Source organism: Salvelinus fontinalis, unplaced genomic scaffold, assembly GCF_029448725.1.
Source record: "Salvelinus fontinalis isolate EN_2023a unplaced genomic scaffold, ASM2944872v1 scaffold_0302, whole genome shotgun sequence".
In the NCBI taxonomy this organism is placed as follows: domain Eukaryota; kingdom Metazoa; phylum Chordata; class Actinopteri; order Salmoniformes; family Salmonidae; genus Salvelinus; species Salvelinus fontinalis.
This window is the reverse complement of record NW_026600511.1, coordinates 57062-79313: the sequence shown is the minus strand read 5'-3', so window position 1 is coordinate 79313 and position 22252 is coordinate 57062. Positions and strand designations below refer to the sequence as shown.

At 41.7% G+C, this 22252-nt stretch overlaps 1 protein-coding gene across 1 annotated transcript; it reads right to left on the bottom strand.

The window, feature by feature from the left end:
• Positions 1–4217: 4217 nt before the first annotated feature.
• On the bottom strand, positions 4218–20322 carry LOC129845431 (NLR family CARD domain-containing protein 3-like). The gene is made up of 11 exons (XM_055913354.1): positions 19990–20322; positions 17889–18005; positions 17128–17217; positions 10516–10632; positions 10110–10194; positions 9758–9980; positions 7586–9377; positions 7129–7302; positions 6463–6636; positions 5551–5597; positions 4218–5101 (listed from the first exon to the last, which is right to left on the bottom strand). The coding sequence occupies exons 1-11, from the start codon at positions 20295–20297 to the stop codon at positions 4575–4577; spliced, it is 3654 nt and encodes a 1217-aa protein (XP_055769329.1). The 5' UTR covers positions 20298–20322; the 3' UTR covers positions 4218–4574.
• Between the last annotated feature and the right edge of the window lie 1930 nt (positions 20323–22252).

Genomic DNA, 22252 nt, shown 5'->3' with positions numbered 1-22252 from the left:
ACAGGAGAGGAACTCTCTTTATTAAGATGCTAGATGAAATTACCACCCATCTTCATTAAACACAGGAGAGGAACTCTCTTTATTAAGATGCTAGATGAAATTACCACCCATCTTCATTAAACACAGGAGAGGAACTCTCTTTATTAAGATGCTAGATGAAATTACCCCCCATCTTCATTAAACACAGGAGAGGAACTCTCTTTATTAAGATGCTAGATGAAATTACCACCCATCTTCATTAAACACAGGAGAGGAACTCTCTTTATTAAGATGCTAGATGAAATTACCACCCATCTTCATTAAACACAGGTGAGGAACTCTCTTTATTAAGATGCTAGATGAAATTACCACCCATCTTGGAAGAGCCGGGATGATGAGCAATTCACTACCCTGTCATGCAATATGATGTAATGCAGACAGTGTCTCTTAACTACCAAGATGTAATTGATGTCTAATTGTTGTCTTGGTTCACTTAATTCAGGTCATCAAAACTGAATTGTCGTCCAGCCCAAAACCTGGTAAGAACTTTACTAAAGTCATAGATCAATATGATTTTATTTTCTTCTATTATCACATTTACTATTTCACTTTCACAAATACACATTTATAGTCTAACATCAATTGCACTGGAATGCAGTGCACTTGTTACATACATCAAGAGTTAACTAAATATACAATACATTCAAATATATGAAATAAAAACCTTATCAATAAGAACTCAGTAGTTAGGCTCTTGTGGGCTCATTTAGTAGCCCAACTCATGAGGGATTTGCTCTTCTCCTGAAAAGTTCAGTCCTGCATCTGACCAGAATAGGATGTTCAAAACTAAACGCTACACCAGGCATTTCCTGTGTGCTTTCTTATACAGTAGGTCCCCAGATGTATACAATGCATTAGATCACGTTTTTTGATTTGAGGGGATTTTTCAGTGTTTTAAAAATGTTGATTATGTTTCAGCATCCAGTGGTTTGTCAGTTTCTACAAAAACAGTCTCTTAGTGCAGAGATGTCTGACTGTTCTGCCTGTTGGTCACAGGCTGGGAGCAGAACAGGGGCTGTGGCAGAGCAGAGCACCTGGAGCACTTAGGGGTGAAGTCCCTTGCTCAAAGGCAAAACAGCAGTAGGTAGTACACAGGGATACACCGGTAACCCACCGGGCTTCAATATCACCGTATACTACCTACTGCCGTTGTGCCCATCAGCAAGGCACTTTACAACACACACATCACAGGCTGATAGCAGGACAGGGTCTCCAAAAAATGATTGCTCTACGTAATAATTGACTAGCACAATACAATAACTCCTAATGTTTGTATTTTTGTGTCTGCTAAGGACGACAAGTTGATTTACGGGGAGAGGTCGGGTAATGTAATTATGTGCCCGAGCACAAAACAACATATATGTCATTTTTGTCCTGTCTAAATCTGCCATGTCAGTCATTTTTAATTCCAACCAGAATAACCTCATGTTTTCTGGTCTCCTGAAAGTACTAGTCCCGTGCGAATCAACATCAAGTTTTATTTGTCTCCTGAAAGTACTAGTCCCGTGCGAATCAACATCAAGTTTTATTTGTCACATGCGCCGAATAAAACAGGTGCTGACTTACAAGCCCTTAACCAACAATGCAGTTCAAGAAATAGAGTTAAGAAAATATATACTAAATAAAATAAGTCAGCTTTTGCAGACACGTTTCGCCCCGCATCAGTATAGAAAGGGTCCCTAGCAAACTGCATCACCTTTGTGGGGAGACTAAAATCATCAAATCTTGTTGCAAAGTTACAATGTGTATATCATTGACCGCTAGCCAGAAATAGCCATTTTTTTCTTTCTTCCTCGTTATGCAGACATAAGCACACCTGGCACCATCGAGGTGCAGCTGTTTACTTTCTACACGGGTTGTTATTTTTCAGTTTCGTCCTAAGAACAGATTTTAGTGGTAAAATAAAAAGGGCTACATTTTTTTGGTGCCATTTAGGTGAAATTGATCTCCAAGCTTCACTCCAGTCAAAACGGGCTTTGCGAGTGTTTGATTCCATTCATTTGCTATGGGCTGGCGCTAGTGCTCCAGCTTATTTGTATTTAAAACAACTTTTTAAACTTTTATTTAACTCGTCAAGTCAGTTAAGAACAAATTCTTATTTTCAATGACAGCCTAGGAACAGTGGGTTAATTGCCTTGTTCAGGGGCAGAACGACAGATTTTTACCTTGTCAGCTCGGGGATTCAATCTTGCAACCTTTCGGTTACTAGTCCAACGCTCTAACCACTAGGCTACCTGCCTCCCCAGCTTAGCCAACGTTTGCTTGCCATTTTTCTTCCTTGACCTTTTCCAATGTCCAGCCTAGCCTTCTATAGTTACCCACTGTAGGGAAAAGGTTTTGGGGGGACGCATATCAGAGGAGAAAAGAAAAGCAGTCAATCATGTCAATAACTGTTTTATCCCTCCTCTGTAGTCCCAAATTAAGTCCAAGTGATTGATGCCACTCAATAAACAAACCTCAGCTACAAACTCCTCATCAAGCATTTACACCAGTATGTGTTGGGTTTGTTGTGGCGGCAATTGCAGAGAAATGCAATTATCTCCTCCCTAAACTCTCATCCTCTCTTGAGAGCATTAGGCCTACCCTTACTCAGCTACCTAACATCATTATGTAAAAGTAGATCATGATGCTCAGCAGACTACGAAACGAGCCATGTTGAAGGATAAATGTTGATCGGATAAAGTTTATGATAGTCAAAGCTGAGTCCATTGTTTTTTAAGTCACAGCTGAGTTTAGCCAAAGCATGTTCAGGCAGTGTGGTCTATCTGCAGCGAAAGAGCCAATAGGCGGGCAGACAGACCCTTGTACCCCTGTTAGCAGCTCCGATTGGCAGTAACTGGTATGTTATGTGGGAGTAAATATTAATAAGAAGACAGAATATAAAGTTGTACATCAGACCATAGGAAGAAAAGGTGACACATGGACGTATAGAACAGCTGAACACTGAAAACAGACCACAGGAAGACAGGGAGACACATAGGCGCCTAGGACAACTGGACACACTAAGGATAGGGGAGACACAGAGTCTGCTGATCCCAATAAGGGCAAACATACCAGAGAGTACACTAAGAGGCTAACTGCTGAGCTAAAAACAGAGGCCAAAGATTAGGCCTATAGGATAGATAGACATATATTATTTTTAGGATAAGAGAGGGTCCTGCCACCATTATAATCTAACTGAAAGCAGATATGGGCGTTATTGGGCGTGAACAAGCAGGAAGCCTGAACTAAAAGATAATGGTGGCGAATGACTTAAGGGAAGAAACTTCATTTGCATGTGGGATGGACATAATGCTATGTGTGTATAAATACAAGAACCAGGGCTCTGGGAAAACGGTGTGTGATCCGTGGACATTCCTGGCTTCTGATACGTTGTATTAAAAGTCTTTATTGAATCCACAAGTTCTTGTTAGTGTTATATTTTGAAACCGATTTTCCACAACATATTAGAGAGCAGAGAGCGAGAGAGAGGAGAGAGAGAGCAGAGAGAGAACGGAGAGCAGAGAGAGAGCAGAGAGAGAACAGAGCGCAAGAGAGAGCAGAGAGAGCGAGAGAGAGCAGAGAGAGCAAGATAGAGCAAGAGAGAGCAGAGGGAGAGAGAGAGAGAGAACAGAGAGAGCAGGGAGAAAGAGAGCAGAGAGAGCATAGAAAAGAGAGAGCAAAGCGAGCAGAGAACAGAGAGAGCAGAGGGGGAGAGAGAGAGAGCAGAGAGGGAGAGCAGAGAGCGAACAGAGAGCAGAGAGAGCGAGAGAGAGCGCAGAGAAAAGAGAGAACAGCTGAGCAGAGGGAGAGCAGATAGCAGGCTGAGAGAGAAGAGAGAGCAGAGAGAGAGCAGAGAGCAAGAGAGAGCAGAGACAGACAGCAGAGAGAGCAGAGGGAGAGAGAGCAGAGAGAGAGCATAGAGAGAGAGAGCGAGAGAGAGCAGAGAGATAAGAGAGAGAACAGAGGGAGAGCAGAGAGAACTCTGTTGCTATAGTAACCCTGCATCACAACACTCTGTTGCTATAGTAACCCTGCATCACAACACTCTGTTGTACAGTTTGTTTAATTCAATTCCACATATTTAATTGTTTTGTATTTCATTTCATATTAGTTTCATGTTTCAACCAGTCGCAGGTTAACGTCAACCTGACAGAGGAAACGTAACATCAATAACCAAACTGTTTTCACAATTAACATGCTTTTCTTGTTTCAACTATGTTTTATTATGAAAAGTACAATATATCCTTGTATACTTGTACAACTATGGAGCGTATGTCCATATATAATTATACAATTTGTTATTCAACATAAAGACAACAAATGATCACATTGGTATTTTAACAGTGTTATTGTCACAATTATAGGAAGACACGCATGTGTGTGTGTGTGTCCTGTGTGTCCACTGTGTGTGTGTGTGTGTGTGTGTGTGTCCAGTCTGTGTGTGTGTCCAGTCTGTGTGTGTGTGTCCAGTGTGTGTGTGTGTGTCCAGTGTGTGTGTGTGTGTGTGTGTGTGTCCAGTGTGTGTGTGTGTGTGTATCACTGATGTCAGGTTATTATTTCAGGGACACCGAGGAGTTGTAATCAACCCAAATCCCTGGATAGAGGAGCTCAGTGAATGTGGAGGTGAATGTGTTCAGATGGGTCAGTGTGTCAGAGGAGGCTCTATAGAAGGACAGAGTGCCGGCTGGCCAGTCCAGATACACTCCTACTCTGTGGGAGCTGGAGGGGGGGACGTCTATGGTAGTGAGATTATTATTGTGATAGGCTCTGTAACTGTTGTCAGTGCAGAACAGACTCCAGGACTTGTCATTGTATCCAAGACAACAGTCCTTACCCCTTCCTCTCCTGCTGATTCCTTTATATGTCACTCCTATAACAGCCCTCCTCCCACTCCACTCTGCCTCCCAGTAACAGCACCCAGTCAGACCCTCTCTACACAGCACCTGTCCACAGTCCTCAAATCTCTCTGGGTGATCAGGATACGGCTGCTCCTCTCTCCTACGTGTCACCTTTCTGTTCTCCTCAGACAGAGAGAGCAGTCTGTCTACTGTGTTTAGGTCCAGTGTGAGATCACAGACATCTGATGGATGAAACCAGACACAATATTAGAAATCATCATCATTCACATTAGAGTGTTAACTCACTTTTACAATTCATTTAATGTAGATGTTTCTAGGTATCAAAAGGAGAAGTTAAGGTAACTTGAGACTTGTTGAATGATCATATGTTATACTGTATGGTAATATAAAACACACTTATTCCCATTAATTACACACACACACACACACACACACACACACACACACACACACACACACACACACACACACACACACACACACACACACACACACACACACATTGTCAAAGCAACTCTTTGTAAACGTTGGTGTCCCTGATTTCTGCTTCTGTAGAACTACAGCTGATATTTAATATGACCAAGTCAGTAATGATGGTGGTCTTTGACTTTGAATTAACTTGAATTAAGACTTATTCTTAGTCATATTCTTCACAGCAGTCAACACTCACATTTTCTAATCCCAGGTTTCATTCTGTTCTCTCCACCATGTTCCACACTGTAGCGGTAAACAGAAGAACAGCCAGTCATTGAGGGATACACCTGAACTCACACACACACACACACACACACACACACACACACACACACACACACACACACACACACACACACACACACACACACACACTGGACACACACACAAACTGGACACACACACACACACTGGACACACACACAAACACACACACACACACACACTGGACACACATTGAACACACTCTGGACACACACTGGACACACACTGGACACACTGGACACACACACACACACTGAACACACATTGAACACACTCTGGACACACACTGGACACACACACACTGGACACACTGGACCCACACACACACACACACAAACACACGCACTGGACACACACACACACACAAACACACACACTGGAAACACACACACACACACGGTCAGCAAATAATTCCAAGTGTTGGTAAGAATGGTTTCTGTGTGTGTCCAGTGTGTGTGTGTGTGTGTGTGTGTGTGTGTGTGTGTGTCTCCAGTGTGTGTGTGTGTGTCCAATGTGTGTCCAGTGTGTGTGTGTCCAGTATGTGTGTGTGTGTGTGTGTGTCTCCACTTTGTGTCCAGTGTGTGTATGTGAGGTTGCCAATCACACACACACGCTAGACACACGCTGGACACACACCCACACACAAGACATACACACTCATACACTGGACACACACACACACACACACACACACACACACACACACACACACACACACAAACACACAAACACACACACACACACACACACAACTTTGTCCAAGTGGTGGTCAGAATGTTTGTCTTAACTAGCCTGATAAGTCAAACATGTCTGATATGAACATTGACATAAACCCTCTACATACTTGAGTTTCTCCAGTCTGCAGTGTGGATCCTCCAGTCCAGCAGAGAGCAGTCTGACTCCTGAGTCTCCTGGGTGATTGTAGCTCAGGTCCAGCTCTCTCAGGTGTGAGGGGTTTGACCTTAGAGCTGAGACCAGAGAAGCACAGCCTTCCTCTGTGACTAGACAGCCTGACAGCCTGCAAAGAGTCAAATCATATTAAAATCACACTGATATTCTTTGGTGGTGAAAATAGTGGCAGTATATTTTTTTTAACATATTCAGATACATCAGCGTCCTGAAACCTGCCATATCTATTTATAAATAGATGTTTCATTATTAGAAATGACAAATTATCAAATATTGCCTGCAGAGAGAAGCATGTGTATTACAAATATTATAGTAGACTGACCAGACAGGACCAGTTTAAAAAGCAGTATCAGTCAGAAGACAAAGAGATCACAAACACACTGTTAATTTAACGTCAAATAAAAGGTGACATTCTGTACTGTCACCTAATATGAAACATTCTACCTCAAATCCAAAATGCTGGAGCATAGCACCACATGTAAAACTGTAAGCTTCACTGTCCAAACACATATGGTGTGGACTATGTGTGTCTGGTAAACACATGTGGATATGGTGAACAGTTATCTGTTATCACTTGTTGACCAACTACAGGAATACTGACCTCAGAGTCTCCAGTTTACAGTGGGGATTCCCCAGTACAGCAGAGAGCAGCTTCACTCCTGAGTCCTTCAGGTCATTGTTTCTCAGATCCAGCTCTCTCAGGTGTGAGGGGTTTGACCTCAGAGCTGAGACCAGAGAAGCACAGCCTTCCTCTGTGACTCCACAGCCTGACAGCCTGACAAAGAGATCATCATGACACAAACACACTGTTAATTTAACACCAGTAGTGTAGAAGGACAATGGCAGATGCATTTGGTTAATTCTCCCAAACAACATATAGATTCATCTTCCGTCTCCAAGAACTATATGGTCATTTTGTTATACTAATGTGAACATCAATGCATTTATTCAATATGTTTTTCAATATAATATTATGTACATATTATAATACATATTTTTCTCTAAACTGAATATTTCTTCCTGATGATTAGTTCTTATATGTCATTTTATTTACTCACAGAACAGCTCTGGAGGCTTTGACCACTGGCAGCAGCCTCAGAAGACCTTCCTCTGATCTGGAGTATTTCTTCAGGTCAAACACATCCAGCTCCTTTTCTGAAGTCAGCAACACAAAGACCAGAGCTGACCACTGTGCAGGTGACAGGTAGGGTTCTGAGAGACTTCCTGATCTCAGGTATCTTTGGATCTCCTTCACTAGAGAATGGTCATTCAGTTCATTCAGACAGTGGAACAGATTGATGCTCCTCTCTGGAGAGGGATTCTCCCTGATCTTCTCCTTGATGTACTTGACTGTTTCTTCATGGGTCTTTGAGCTGCTTCTTGTCTTTGTCAGTAGACCTCGTAAGTGCTTCTGATTGGTCTCCAGTGAGAGGCCCAGAAGGAAGCGGAGGAAAAGGTCCAGGTTTCCCGTCTCACTTTGTAAGGCTTTATCCACAGCACTCTTGTAGACAGTAACTTTAGGCTTGTCTCTGAACAGCGCAGTAAAGTGGCTGAACATTGATTGAGGATCATCCATTAGATTCTCATTGTTGTTGATGAATGAGAGGAACACATATACAGCAGCCAGAAACTCCTGAATGCTCAGATGAACAAAGCAGTACACCTTGTCCTGGTACAGACCACATTCCTCTTTAAAGAGCTGTGTGCACAATCCTGAGTACACTGAGGCTTCATTGACATCAATGCCAGCCTCTTTCAGGTCTTCTTCATAGAAAATCAGATTGCCCTTCACAAGCTGTTGAAAAGCCAGTTTTCCCAGTGACAGAATGCTCTCTTTATTCCAGTGTGGACCTGTCTCTTCTTTCCCAAGATACTTTTCATTATTCTGTTTGGTATGAAACACCACAAGGTGTGTGTACATCTCAGTCAGAGTCTTGGGCATCTCTTCTCTCTTATGTTCCAGCATGTGTTCAAGGACTATTGCAGAAATCCAACAGAAGACTGGAATGTGGCACATGATGTAGAGGCTCCTTGATGTCTTTATGTGTGATATGATTCTGCTGGCCAGGTCCTCATCACTGAATCTCTTCCTGAAGTACTCCTCCTTCTGTGGGTCATTGAAACCTCGTACCTCTGTCACCTGGTCAACACACCATGAAGGGATCTTATTGGCTGCTGCAGGTCGGGTAGTTATCCAGAGGAGAGCAGAGGGAAGCAGATTTCCCTTGATGAGATTTGTCAGCAGAACATCCACTGAGGTTGACTCTGTGACGTCACAACAGATCTTGTTCTTCTGGAAGTCTAGGGGCAGTCGGCACTCATCCAGACCATCAAAGATGAACAGAACTTTGTACTTGTTGGAGATGGAGATTCTTGATTCTTTGGTTTCCAATAAGAAGTGATTGAGAAGTTCAATGAATGTGAGATTTTCCTCTTTCATCAAATTCAGCTCCCGAAAAGGGAATGAAAATACAAATTGGACATCCTGATTTGCTTTTCCTTCAGACCAGTCCAGAATGAACTTCTGCACAGAGACTGTTTTTCCAATGCCAGCGACTCCCTTTGTCAGCACAGTTCTGATAGGTTTGTCTTGTCCAGTTAAGGGTTTGAAGATGTCGTTACATTTGACTGCAGTCTCTGGTCTTGCTTGTTTCCTGGTTGTTGTCTCAATCTGTCTCAGCTCATGTTCATTATTGACCTCTCCTGTTCCACCCTCTGTGATGTAGAGCTCTGTGTAGATCTTATTGAGAAGTGTTGGGTTTCCTTGTTTAGCGATCCCCTCAAATACACATTGAAACTTCTTCTTTAGATTAGATTTGAGTTCACGTTGGTAAATCACAGCAAGCTCATCTGAATGAAGAATTAACACAGAGGATATTAATATTACGTCTGTTTTAATGACTACAGTACTGTAAGACGGTTATAAAGTTTTAAATTATAATAATGTATTCTCTTAACTGACTGTATAAATGTGTAAATGTTTTCATAATGCCTTACAGACTGGTGTGACTGATTATATTATTATTGGTATTATTGATGGTATTATTAATGTTGTCTCTCTCTCTAAATGAATCACCACAACACATCCCTGCTGCTACTTGATGAGGTCACTAGGTGTTGTGTTAAGGCTGCTACAATATCATTGAGTTACACAGCTACTTTAGCTGTACATTAGCTACAGCTTTTAAATGTTATAAAACAGCATTCAACATGAGGCAGACAGATCTTACATTTCTCCAGTGTGTCAGCAAGCTCCTTCTGGTTCATTTTCCTCAGGACGTGCAGTGTGATCTTCAGAGCCCCCTCTCTGGCACTGCTCTCCTGCTTCTCATCTTCAGCATCCACCACTTCCTGCTTCTGACTCTCAAAGCCTTCTGGGAGTTCTGGACTAAGAATCCTCTTGAACATCTTCAGCTCGTTCTTCACAAATGTCATAATATTCTCTTCAAGCATCTGGAATAAATAAAGTAAATGAGTTAAGCAAGAGAAGAAATGCTTTCTCATTAACACATTAATGAATGATTGACAGATCAACTTTAATTGAGGTAAACAAAAACAAATGTACATAACAGGACCACATACAGTGAATATGGAGTCCAGGTCTGTTTGATGACTCTGGGAAGACTGACCACTGAGAATCTCTGACTCTGATCTCTCCTGTTGGTTTCTGTGGACAAAACATGAGATTACATCTCCTCATCCAGGGAGTACACACACACACACACTCCACACACACACACACACACTCCACACACACACACACACACACACACACACACACACACACACACACACACACACACGGAGGGAATGTTGCGTTTGTTTAATATTGTTTTAGGACTATGAAAATGGACAAAAGGACTAGCCTATGGATTATCACAACAACAAAAATAAATGTGAACAAAATGTGAAGGGAAAATGGGAGAGGAGAAATGACTAGAGACAGTGTTGTTTAACTCACTGACCATGACCCATGAGTTCTTCTTACCTTTGTTCAGTAGAAAAGTCTCCCTCTCTAAACTGTATAGGACGACCCATAGACCAGTCACTCTTCATGGACACACAGCTGGGTACAGGGGAGGCTGGTCTCTCCTGCTTGATTGGTCTTCAACACAACAGAGACAAACCTTACATCTCTCATCTACTCTGAGCTCAGATGGGGAAACAGAAGAAGTTTCATTCCAAAAAGCTATATATCAATTTTCAGAAATGTTCGTAAATTAGCTTTTATTGTTTATTAAAGAAGTTATGTTTATGCTAAATTATGTTTATATTTTTTTGCTAAATGAGATGGCACGTGGGTACCTGCTTCTATAAACCAATGAGGAGATGGCACGTGGGTACCTGCTGCTATAAACCAATGAGGAGATGGCACGTGGGTACCTGCTGCTATAAACCAGCGCGAACTGCGTCACAAATAGAACTGACTTCTAGACGCTCGTTGTTAGCGTGCGCGAGCAGTGTGTCATTTTTAACAACGAAATTAATTTAGCGACACGAGCGTTGTAGTCAGCCCCGCTAAAAGGCTGGTGTCGTTACTCTGCCTTCTCCGGGGGCATGTTGAGGTAAATTTACTAACCGGGAGGGTTGAATTATGTAATTTACTGGTGGGCTGGAAGACGCACTCTTGTCTTTTCTATTCCGAGGTTGTTTACTCGCAATATCAGATATTAAGATGTTTTTTTATAATGAATGTTTACTGAGGTTGAGGCTCTGACTAGTGATTATTTACCCGGTGTTCAATACCTGCTATTGAGGCGCCCTGAAAATAATATTCAAAAGATTGGTCCTTGGACACAGAGGGGTTAAACACTAAAGTTACCGTCCATCTAGTGAAGAGAGGAGAACCGGACAGAGGTAGCCAGCATCCGTCAACGAGAGAATTATGTATTGTTAGCTAAGTTAACTAGGATGCTGCTGGTATAGTAGCTAGCTAGCTTACCTAGCTGTACCGACTAGCTTGGCTAGCTAGCTGGTCGTTCTGTACCTCATCTCGATGAAAATGACGAATCCGGTGAACCACAAAATGAAACAAGGATAGAGAGTGAAAAGGATCTGGCTACACTCATACTGTCCCTGACGGTAAAGAAAAAAGCAAATTGAACAATAAACTTCGGTGTCTCAACACTGTAGTGAACTCAGTCGTTATTCCCCAAGATCACCTCAGCCAACTCTGCGCGTAACCGGACAATATGATTGGCGCCACACCGAACGTGGACGCGGACAGTTCTGTACGGGGACGCGGACAGTTCCAGAACGCGGACATAAGCAGTGCAACACAATCAACTAAACCTAGTCTTTGCAGTGGGTTACATTAGTAATATTCATTTTTTATTATTATGTTAAACAAACATTCAAAGTTTTTTTTATAACAATGTTTTGAGATCTGGGCCCATATCGCCAATGTGTCTCAGAGTAGAAAATTGGTCGTATAAGTGCTGAGAATAAAGACATTTTACACTTATGGGTATAAATTAAAGATATGCATGAAGTCTCTAGTCCCACCTAGTCGGCAGATATTTAGGACACCTCGTGAGCTGTCCTAAGTAGTTAAGAGTTAACAGCAGGTGTCTTGATAATACTATAGAATAATGCAGTGAGTCAGTGGTTCCTGAGCCACATGTAATTGCTTTGTAGTAGTTAAAAATAATGTTTTATATTTCTATATGATCAATCTATAAATAATATAGACCTACATGCAACAGTGTGTGTTGTGCTTTTGGCAATGATTTATGTATAATTATGTATAACAAGCGATACCATGTATGTCAGCATAGCACTTTGTCTTCATTTTGGCAGATGAACTCATGCTTATTTCTGAAGATTAACTCAGGTTTTCACCCAGTGGCTAAGGAATTGGAGCTGTGGCAGGAGTTGGACCTGTGGCCGAAAGGTGGCTGGTTTGAATCCCGGGCTGGGCGCTGGAAAAAACAGGAGGAATTGATCTGACCACTGGAGGGCTGCTGGGTTCACATCCTCAAAACATTAACCTTTTGTTGATCAGAACTCAAGAGGTTCTTCTTCACTGAACCCAAAAATATATATCACTTTTAGTGGTTACATATATTAAGGAAGTGATAGAAGCCTTTTTGGGTTCTATAAGGAACCTTCTTTTCTAAGAGTGTATAATAAACACGTTTATCGTTTGATGATTTAATTATCTACATCATGTTACTTCAAGTTGTCCCTTTGGAGCGCAACATCACATTGTTAAAAAATAATCCTAAATTGGGCGTGGCTATAAATTGGGCAATTGAAGGCATCTAGGGTGTAATATGTGTTGGATGAATATGGACATTGTATGCAACGTTGTAGGCAACATTATTGGCAAGGGACTTGATGCTACTATGCCAAAGATATTTAGAGTTGTTAAACGGGTGTGAAGAGTGTGTTGATATAACGGTTATATTGTCAAAAGTCTTATTGTAACAACGATCAGAATTGGTCAAAAAAAATATGCATTCCATTATATTAGGCAATAATTCAATCGAATAAAATCTAATTGTATTAGTCACATGCGCCGAATACAACAGGTGTAGACCTTACAGTGAAATGCTGAATACAACAGGTGTAGACCTTACAGTGAAATGCTGAATACAACAGGTGTAGACCTTACAGTGAAATGCTGAATAGAACAGGTGTAGACCTTACAGTGAAATGCTGAATACAACAGGTGTAGACCTTACAGTGAAATGCTGAATACAACAGGTGTAGACCTTACAGTGAAATGCTGAATACAACAGGTGTAGACCTTACAGTGAAATGCTGAATACAACAGGTGTAGACCTTACAGTGAAATGCTTACTTACGAGCCCCTAAAACAATGCAGGTAAATAAAAAATACTAATAAGAATAAGAAATAAAAGGAACAAATAATTAAAGAGCAGCAGTAAAATAACAATAGTGAGACTATATCCAGGCGGGTACCGGTACAGAGTCAGTGTGGAGGCTATATACAGGGGGTACCGGTACAGAGTCAATGTGGAGGCTATATACAGGCGGGTACCGGTACAGAGTCAATGTGGAGGCTATATACTGATGGGTACCGGTACAGAGTCAATGTGGAGACTACATACAGGTGGGTACCGGTACAGAGTCAATGTGGAGACTATATACAGGTGGGTACCGGTACAGAGTCAATGTGGAGACTACATACAGGCGGGTACCGGTACAGAGTCAATGTGTGGGGGCACCGGTTAGTTGAGGTAATATGTACATGTAGGTACAGTTATTAAAGTGATTAGATGATAACAGAGAGTAGCAGTGGTGTAAAATGGGGGGGGGCAATGCAAATAGTCTGGGTAGGCATTTGATTAGATGTTCAGTCAGGAGTCTTATGGCTTGGGGGTAGAAGCTGTTTAGAAGCCTCTTGGACCTAGACTTGGCACTCCGGTACCATTTTCCGTGCAATAGCAGAGAGAACAGTCTATGACTAGGGTGGCTGGAGTCTTTGACAATTTTTAGGGCCTTCCTCTGACACCGCCTGGTATAGAGGTCCTGGATGGCAGGAAGCTTGTCCCCAGTGATGTACTGGACTGTACACATTACCCTCTCTAGTGCCTTGCGGTCGGAGGCCAAGCAGTTTCCATACCAGGCAGGGATGCAACCAGCCAGGATGCTCTCGATGGTGCAGCTGTAGAACCTTTTGAGGATCTGAGGACCCATGCCAAATCTTTTCAGTCTCCTGAGGGGGAATAGGTTTTGTCGTTCCCTCTTCCCAACTGTCTTGGTGTGTTTGGACCATGTTAGTTTGTTGGTGATGTGGATGCCAAGGAACTTGAAGCTCTCAACCTGCTCCACTTCAGCCCCGTCGATGAGAATGGGGGAGTGCTCGGTCCTCTTTTTCCTGTAGTCCACAATGATCTCCTTAGTCTTTATGTTGAGGGTTAGGTTGTTATCCTGGCACCACCCGGCCAGGTCTCTGACCTCCTCCCTATAGGCTGTCTCGTCGTTGTCGGTGATCAGGCCTACCACTGTTGTGTCATTGTCAAACTTAATGATGGTGTTGGAGTCGTGCCTGGCCGTGCAGTCATGAGTGAACAGGGAGTACAGAAGGGGACTGAGCACGCACCCCTGAGGGTCCCCTGTGTTGAGGATCAGCGTGGCAGATGTGTTGTTACCTACCCTCACCACCTGGGGGCGGCCTGTCAGAAAGTCCAGGATCCAGTTGCAGAGGGAGGTGTTTAGTCCCAGGATCCTTAGCTTAGTGATGAGCTTTGAGGGCACTATGGTGTTGAATGCTGATCTGTAGTCAGTGAATAGCATTCTCACATAGGTGTTCCTTTAGTCCAGGTGGGAAAGGGCAGTGTGGAGTGCAATAGAGATTGCATCTGTAGATCTTTTAGGGCGGTGTGCAAATTGGAGTGGATCTTGCGTTTCTGGGATAATGGTGTTGATGTGAGCCACATTTTATGTTCAATCAATCAATTGATTTATCTTTTGCTACTTGTAGGCTACTGTCTGTAATTTGTCTCAATATATTTTATGATGTGTAGCCTAACGTGATTTAGTGCATTTTTATTGGGTAAGCATTAGAATAAGGCGCCTCAATATTTGCAGCCATAGGTGGTAATATTCCTCGAGGTGCTGATCCGTCATCAGTATTGTGAAATAATTATAATGTTAATCCTTTGTCAAATATCTATATAATGGATAATATTTCAACCGGACAACAGCGTATTCAATAGAATTGAAAAAGAACGGAGAGTGCGCACAAGGTCATGTGCGTAAACCTCCAGTGAAAATGTTCCTAAAACTAATTATTTTTTAATGTTTTTTCAAAAAACAAGCCTGAAACCATGTATAAAGGCTGTTGACATCTAGTGGAAGCCATAGGAACTGCAATCTGGGAGCTAAATCCCACTATTTTCAATAACAAGTCAATGGAAAACATTGACACATCAAAAAATCCCATTTCCTGGATGGATTTTCCTCGGGTTTTCACCTGCCATATCAGTTCCGTTATACTCACAGACATTATTTTAACAGTTTTATCTACCAATTATATGCATTTCCTAGCTTCTGGGCCTGAGTAACAGGCAGTTCACTTTGGGCACGCCAGACTCTCCAAAATTCAGGATACTTCCCCCTAGCCTTATGAAGTTAATAACTTCTTAAGGCTAGGTGGGACGCTAGCGAACCACCTCGACAACATCCGGTGAAATTGCAGAGCGCCAAATTCAAAACACAAAATTCTTAATATTAAACATTCATGAAAATACAAGTGTCATACATGATTTTTTAGCTTACATTTACATTTTACATTTTAGTCATTTAGCAGACGCTCTTATCCAGAGCGACTTACAGTAGAGTGCATACATTTTATTACATTTTTACATACTGAGACAAGGATATCCCTACCGGCCAAACCCTCCCTACCGGCCAAACCCTCCCTAACCCGGACGACGCTATGCCAATTGTGCGTCGCCCCACGGATCTCCCGGTTGCGGCCGGCTGCGACAGAGCCTGGGCGCGAACCCAGCCCAGCCTGGGCGCGAACCCAGAGACTCTGGTGGCGCAGCTAGCACTGCGATGCAGTGCCCTAGACCACTGCGCCACCCGGGAGCTTAGAATCTTGGTAATCGAACCGCTTTGTGCGATTTACAATAGGCTTTATGGTGAAAGCATTTGATCGTCTGAGGACAGCGCCTCACCAACTTTCTGCATTAGCATAAATGTATAACCTGCACAAGTGTCATAAAACTCAAAAATAGTGCTAAAATAAATGACTTACCTTTGAAGATCTTCCTCTGTTGGCAATCCAAGGGGTCCCAGGAACACAATAAATAGTTGTTTTGTTCGATAAAGTCCCTCTTTAAATCCCCAAAACTCTGTTTTGTTGGCGCGTTCTGTTCAGTAATCCACTGGCTCAATGGCGTTCAAAACATGCAGACCAATACATCCTAATAGTACCGGTAAAGTTTGTCAAAACATGCAGACCAATACATCCTAATAGTACCGGTAAAGTTCGTCGAAACATGCAGACCAATACATCCTAATAGTACCGGTAAAGTTCGTCGAAACATGCAGACCAATACATCCTAATAGTACCGGTAAAGTTCGTCAAAACATGCAGACCAATACATCCTAATAGTACCGGTAAAGTTCGTCAAAACATGCAGACCAATACATCCTAATAGTACCGGTAAAGTTCGTCAAAACATGCAGACCAATACATCCTAATAGTACCGGTAAAGTTTGTCAAAACATGCAGACCAATACATCCTAATAGTACCGGTAAAGTTCGTCAAAACATGCAGACCAATACATCCTAATAGTACCGGTAAAGTTCGTCAAAACATGCAGACCAATACATCCTAATAGTACCGGTAAAGTTCGTCAAAACATGCAGACCAATACATCCTAATAGTACCGGTAAAGTTCGTCAAAACATGCAGACCAATACATCCTAATAGTACCGGTAAAGTTCGTCAAAACATGCAGACCAATACATCCTAATAGTACCGGTAAAGTTCGTCGAAACAAGTCAAATGATGTTTCTAATTAAGGAAAGATTTGAATGTAGAAAACTGATCTGAGGGCAGCGCTCCTTTTCTTTCTATCCTGTCAGTATTGATACATGATCCACCAGACCTGATACCTTGTAGTGCTGCTGATCCAGTTTCCGCTGGTCTTCCTGAGGTTGTGGAACCCTGACCTGTTCACCGGATGTGCTACCTTGTCCTTGTACCTTGTAAAAAGAAAAACACACAATAATGAGGCTATAAGGAGTATAAGTACTGAGTCAATGTGCAGGGGTACCAGGTAGTTGAGGTAATAATGAGACTATAAGGAGAACCAGTACTGAGTCAATGTGCAGGGGTACCAGGTAGTTGAGGTAATAATGAGACTATAAGGAGAACCAGTACTGAGTCAATGTGCAGGGGTACCAGGTAGTTGAGGTAATAATGAAGCTATAAGGAGAACCAGTACTGAGTCAATGTGCAGGGGTACCAGGTAGTTGAGGTAATAATGAGACTATAAGGAGAACCAGTACTGAGTCAATGTGCAGGGGTACCAGGTAGTTGAGGTAATAATGAGACTATAAGGAGAACCAGTACTGAGTCAATGTGCAGGGTACCAGGTAGTTGAGGTAATATATACGTGTAGGTAGGGGTAAAAGTGATTAGGCATTCAGGATAGAGATTACATTTCCTCATCCAGGGAGTACACACACACACACACACACATACACAGGGAGGGAATGTTATGTTTGTTTAATATTGTTTTAGGACTATGAAAATGGACAAAATAATGACCTTATGGATTATGAAAACAACAAAATAAATGGGAAAATGGGAGAGGAGAAATGACTAATGACAGTGTTGTTTAACTCACTGACCATGACCCATGAGTTCTTACCTTTGTTCAGTAGAAAAGTCTCCCTCTCTAAAGTTCATAGGTTGCATCATAGACTTGTCACTCTTCATGGACACACAGCTGGGTACAGGGGAGGCTGGTCTCTCCTGCTTGATTGGGCTTCAACACAACAGAGACAAACATTACACCTCTCACAGACAGGGATTTGTTTAAAATCTATCACTTGATGGTTTAATTTCAGAGAGACATCAATCATGTTTTTTTTGCAAAATGCTACATATCTGCCTCACTCTAAAATGTGACCGATCGGCTCAATTTGGTAATTAACTAAATAAACTAAATGTATGGTGTTTTTGGTTGATGTCAGTTTAATTGTTTGTTATGCTATAAGTGGTTATTTTATGGTTGTAAGTAATAAAATTATCTAGAAGATTGTATATTTTACAATTCTGAGTAATTACTACTTTAGTAAGGAATTACACATTATTCAGTACTACTGCAGTTGCTACATAATTCCAATAGATGGCAGCATAAGACCACAAATGACATTTCGGTAGATTAGTTTAGTTTCTCCCTGGATCCCACCACTCCCCCTCACAGGAAAACTCCTGTGTGCTTCTTTCTGTCCCTTTCCACACTGCTAACGCAAGAGGAAGGACTGAAAAAGCATTTAACAGATTACTGTGGAGTAATATAATGATGATTCATGTTTATTATTACCTGTTTTTATCTGAAAGCGAAGGGCATGTTGAGGTAAATTTACTAACCGGGAGGGTTGAATTATGTAATTTATTGGTGGGCTGGAAGACGCACTCTTGTCTTTTCTATTCCGAGGTTGTTTACTCACAATATCAGATATTAAGATGTTTGTTTATAATGTATGTATACTGAGGTTGAGGCTCTGACTAGTGATTATTTACCCGGGGTTCAATATCTGCTATAATCACTATATTTTGCTCTCCCAAAAGCAACACAGCCCTAATATGAGATATATAGCTAACTAAAGTAATGAGTGACCATTTTAGAAAATCATGGGACATATAGTCTGTGGTTGCAAGCTATTTTATGTCAATCATATTGCTGCTTGTAGCCTATAACTGGTGCTTCGTGGTCTTATGCTGCCATCTATTGGAAATATTTAGCAATTGAAAGGTATTAATTCACTTACAGACATTGGGGAGGGAGCTGAGAATAAAGTGTATTTTTCTCAATAATTCCTTAGATCTGAAACATGCCCCTCCTATCCCATTCCAGTTGCTGGACTTTCACATAGAGGTTACCAGGTCACCCAGTTCAAACCACATTTGAAAAATAAAACTAATGTGTCTTGTTTATCAAGGGTTCTGCCTTGCAATAATAAATATCATAAAATAACAAAACAATAAAAGCAAAATGCTTAGACAGGTTTTGATTAACAAAATAATCAAAATGCTATTTAGTACTATAATTGTATTTACTAACATAATATTATTACTAAAACAGTTTATAAAAGTGTTCTAGGCTACCCTACCCTAGAATTAGGGTTAAGGACAAAATAGGTATTATGAAGGGTTAAAGTTTCTGTAGAGCACTTTGTGACATCTGCTGTTGTAAAAAGGGCTTTATAAATACATTTGATTGATTGTTTGGTTCACGGTTTTTGAGGCAAAAAACATTATGGGTTTATAGCTCTCTTGCTCCTCCCTGTGGCCTTCTGTGGGTACTACATAACTCATTCACGACACCTGCTAGGCTCATAATCTGAGGTAGCAACTGCGTCAGATGTACAAATCAATGAGCTAGACCTGTCCATTTGGTTTGCAACTCAGTGAACCTGCGCAGCATTCACTCAATTCGATGCCTACAAACGAACATTTAGATGCATATCAAATTACCCAGCAGCCATTTAGAAACAAGATGTCGTAAAAAAAATAAATCATCTTATTTCAAAAATGTATTCTGGCTGTTTAAATCAGCCACATCTTGAAAAAAGAGGACAGTAATAATAATTTAATAAAGATATACCCATCTAAAATCTATTAACTGAAAATCTGAGAACAGTAATATTGAAGGTACCCATAAGCAACCATTTCTGATGAAAAAACTAATGTGATGCATTTTGGAAATAAACTGTTAATAATTATTTTAACAATTGTCATCTCACCTCTTAGCTTTGGTGTCATGTTCCCCAGAGAGACTCATTTTAGAGGCAGGACCCCCCTCCTCTCTCTCCCCAGAGAGACTCATTTTAGAGGCAGGACCCCCCTCCTCTCTCTCCCCAGAGAGACTCATTTTAGAGGCAGGACCCCCCTCCTCTCTCTCCCCAGAGAGACTCATTTTAGAGGCAGGGCCCCCCTCCTCTCTCTCCCCAGAGAGACTCATTTTAGAGGCAGGGCCCCCCTCCTCTCTCTCCCCAGAGAGACTCATTTTAGAGGCAGGACCCCCCTCCTCTCTCTCCCCAGAGAGACTCATTTTAGAGCACTGACCCCTAAACAGAGATCCAACATGTTGGTTGTGGTTAACACAGTGACCCCTAAACAGAGATCCAGCATGTTGGTTGTGGTTAACACAGTGACAACTAAACAGAGATCCAGCATGTTGGTTAACACAGTGACAACTAAACAGAGATCCAACATTTTGGTTGTGGTTAACACAATGACAACTAAACAGAGATCCAACATGTTGGTTGTGGTTAACACAGTGACAACTAAACAGAGATCCAACATGTTGGTTGTGGTTAACACAGTGGCAACTAAACAGAGATCCAGCATGTTGGTTGTGGTTAACACAGTGACAACTAAACAGAGATCCAACATGTTGGTTGTGGTTAACACAGTGACAACTAAACAGAGATCCAACATGTTGGTTGTGGTTAACACAGTGACAACTAAACAGAGATCCAACATGTTGGTTGTGGTTAACACAGTGACAACTAAACAGAGATCCAACATGTTGGTTGTGGTTAACACAGTGACAACTAAACAGAGATCCAGCATGTTGGTTGTGGTTAACACAGTGACAACTAAACAGAGATCCAACATGTTGGTTGTGGTTAACACAGTGACAACTAAACAGAGATCCAACATGTTGGTTGTGGTTAACACAGTGACACCTAAACAGAGATCCAGCATGTTGGTTAACACAGTGACAACTAAACAGAGATCCAGCATGTTGGTTAACACAGTGACACCTAAACAGAGATCCAGCATGTTGGTTAACACAGTGACAACTAAACAGAGATCCAGCATGTTGGTTAACACAGTGACAACTAAACAGAGATCCAACATGTTGGTTGTGGTTAACACAGTGACACCTAAACAGAGATCCAGCATGTTGGTTAACACAGTGACAACTAAACAGAGATCCAACATGTTGGTTGTGGTTAACACAGTGACAACTAAACAGAGATCCAACATGTTGGTTGTGGTTAACACAGTGACAACTAAACAGAGATCCAGCATGTTGGTTGTGGTTAACACAGTGACAACTAAACAGAGATCCAACATGTTGGTTGTGATTAACACAGTGACAACTAAACAGAGATCCAACATGTTGGTTGTGGTTAACACAGTGACAACTAAACAGAGATCCAGCATGTTGGTTGTGGTTAACACAGTGACAACTAAACAGAGACCCAACATGTTGGTTGTGGTTAACACAGTGACAACTAAACAGAGATCCAACATGTTGGTTGTGGTTAACACAGTGACAACTAAACAGAGATCCAGCATGTTGGTTAACACAGTGACAACTAAACAGAGATCCAGCATGTTGGTTGTGGTTAACACAGTGACAACTAAACAGAGATCCAACATGTTGGTTAACACAGTGACAACTAAACAGAGATCCAGCATGTTGGTTGTGGTTAACACAGTGACAACTAAACAGAGATCCAACATGTTGGTTAACACAGTGACAACTAAACAGAGATCCAGCATGTTGGTTGTGGTTAACACAGTGACAACTAAACAGAGATCCAACATGTTGGTTGTGGTTAACACAGTGACAACTAAACAGAGATCCAGCATGTTGGTTGTGGTTAACACAGTGACAACTAAACAGAGATCCAGCATGTTGGTTAACACAGTGACAACTAAACAGAGATCCAACATGTTGGTTGTGGTTAACACAGTGACAACTAAACAGAGATCCAACATGTTGGTTAACACAGTGACAACTAAACAGAGATCCAACATGTTGGTTGTGGTTAACACAGTGACAACTAAACAGAGATCCAACATGTTGGTTGTGGTTAACACAGTGACAACTAAACAGAGATCCAGCATGTTGGTTAACACAGTGACAACTAAACAGAGATCCAGCATGTTGGTTAACACAGTGACAACTAAACAGAGATCCAGCATGTTGGTTGTGGTTAACACAGTGACAACTAAACAGAGATCCAGCATGTTGGTTGTGGTTAACAC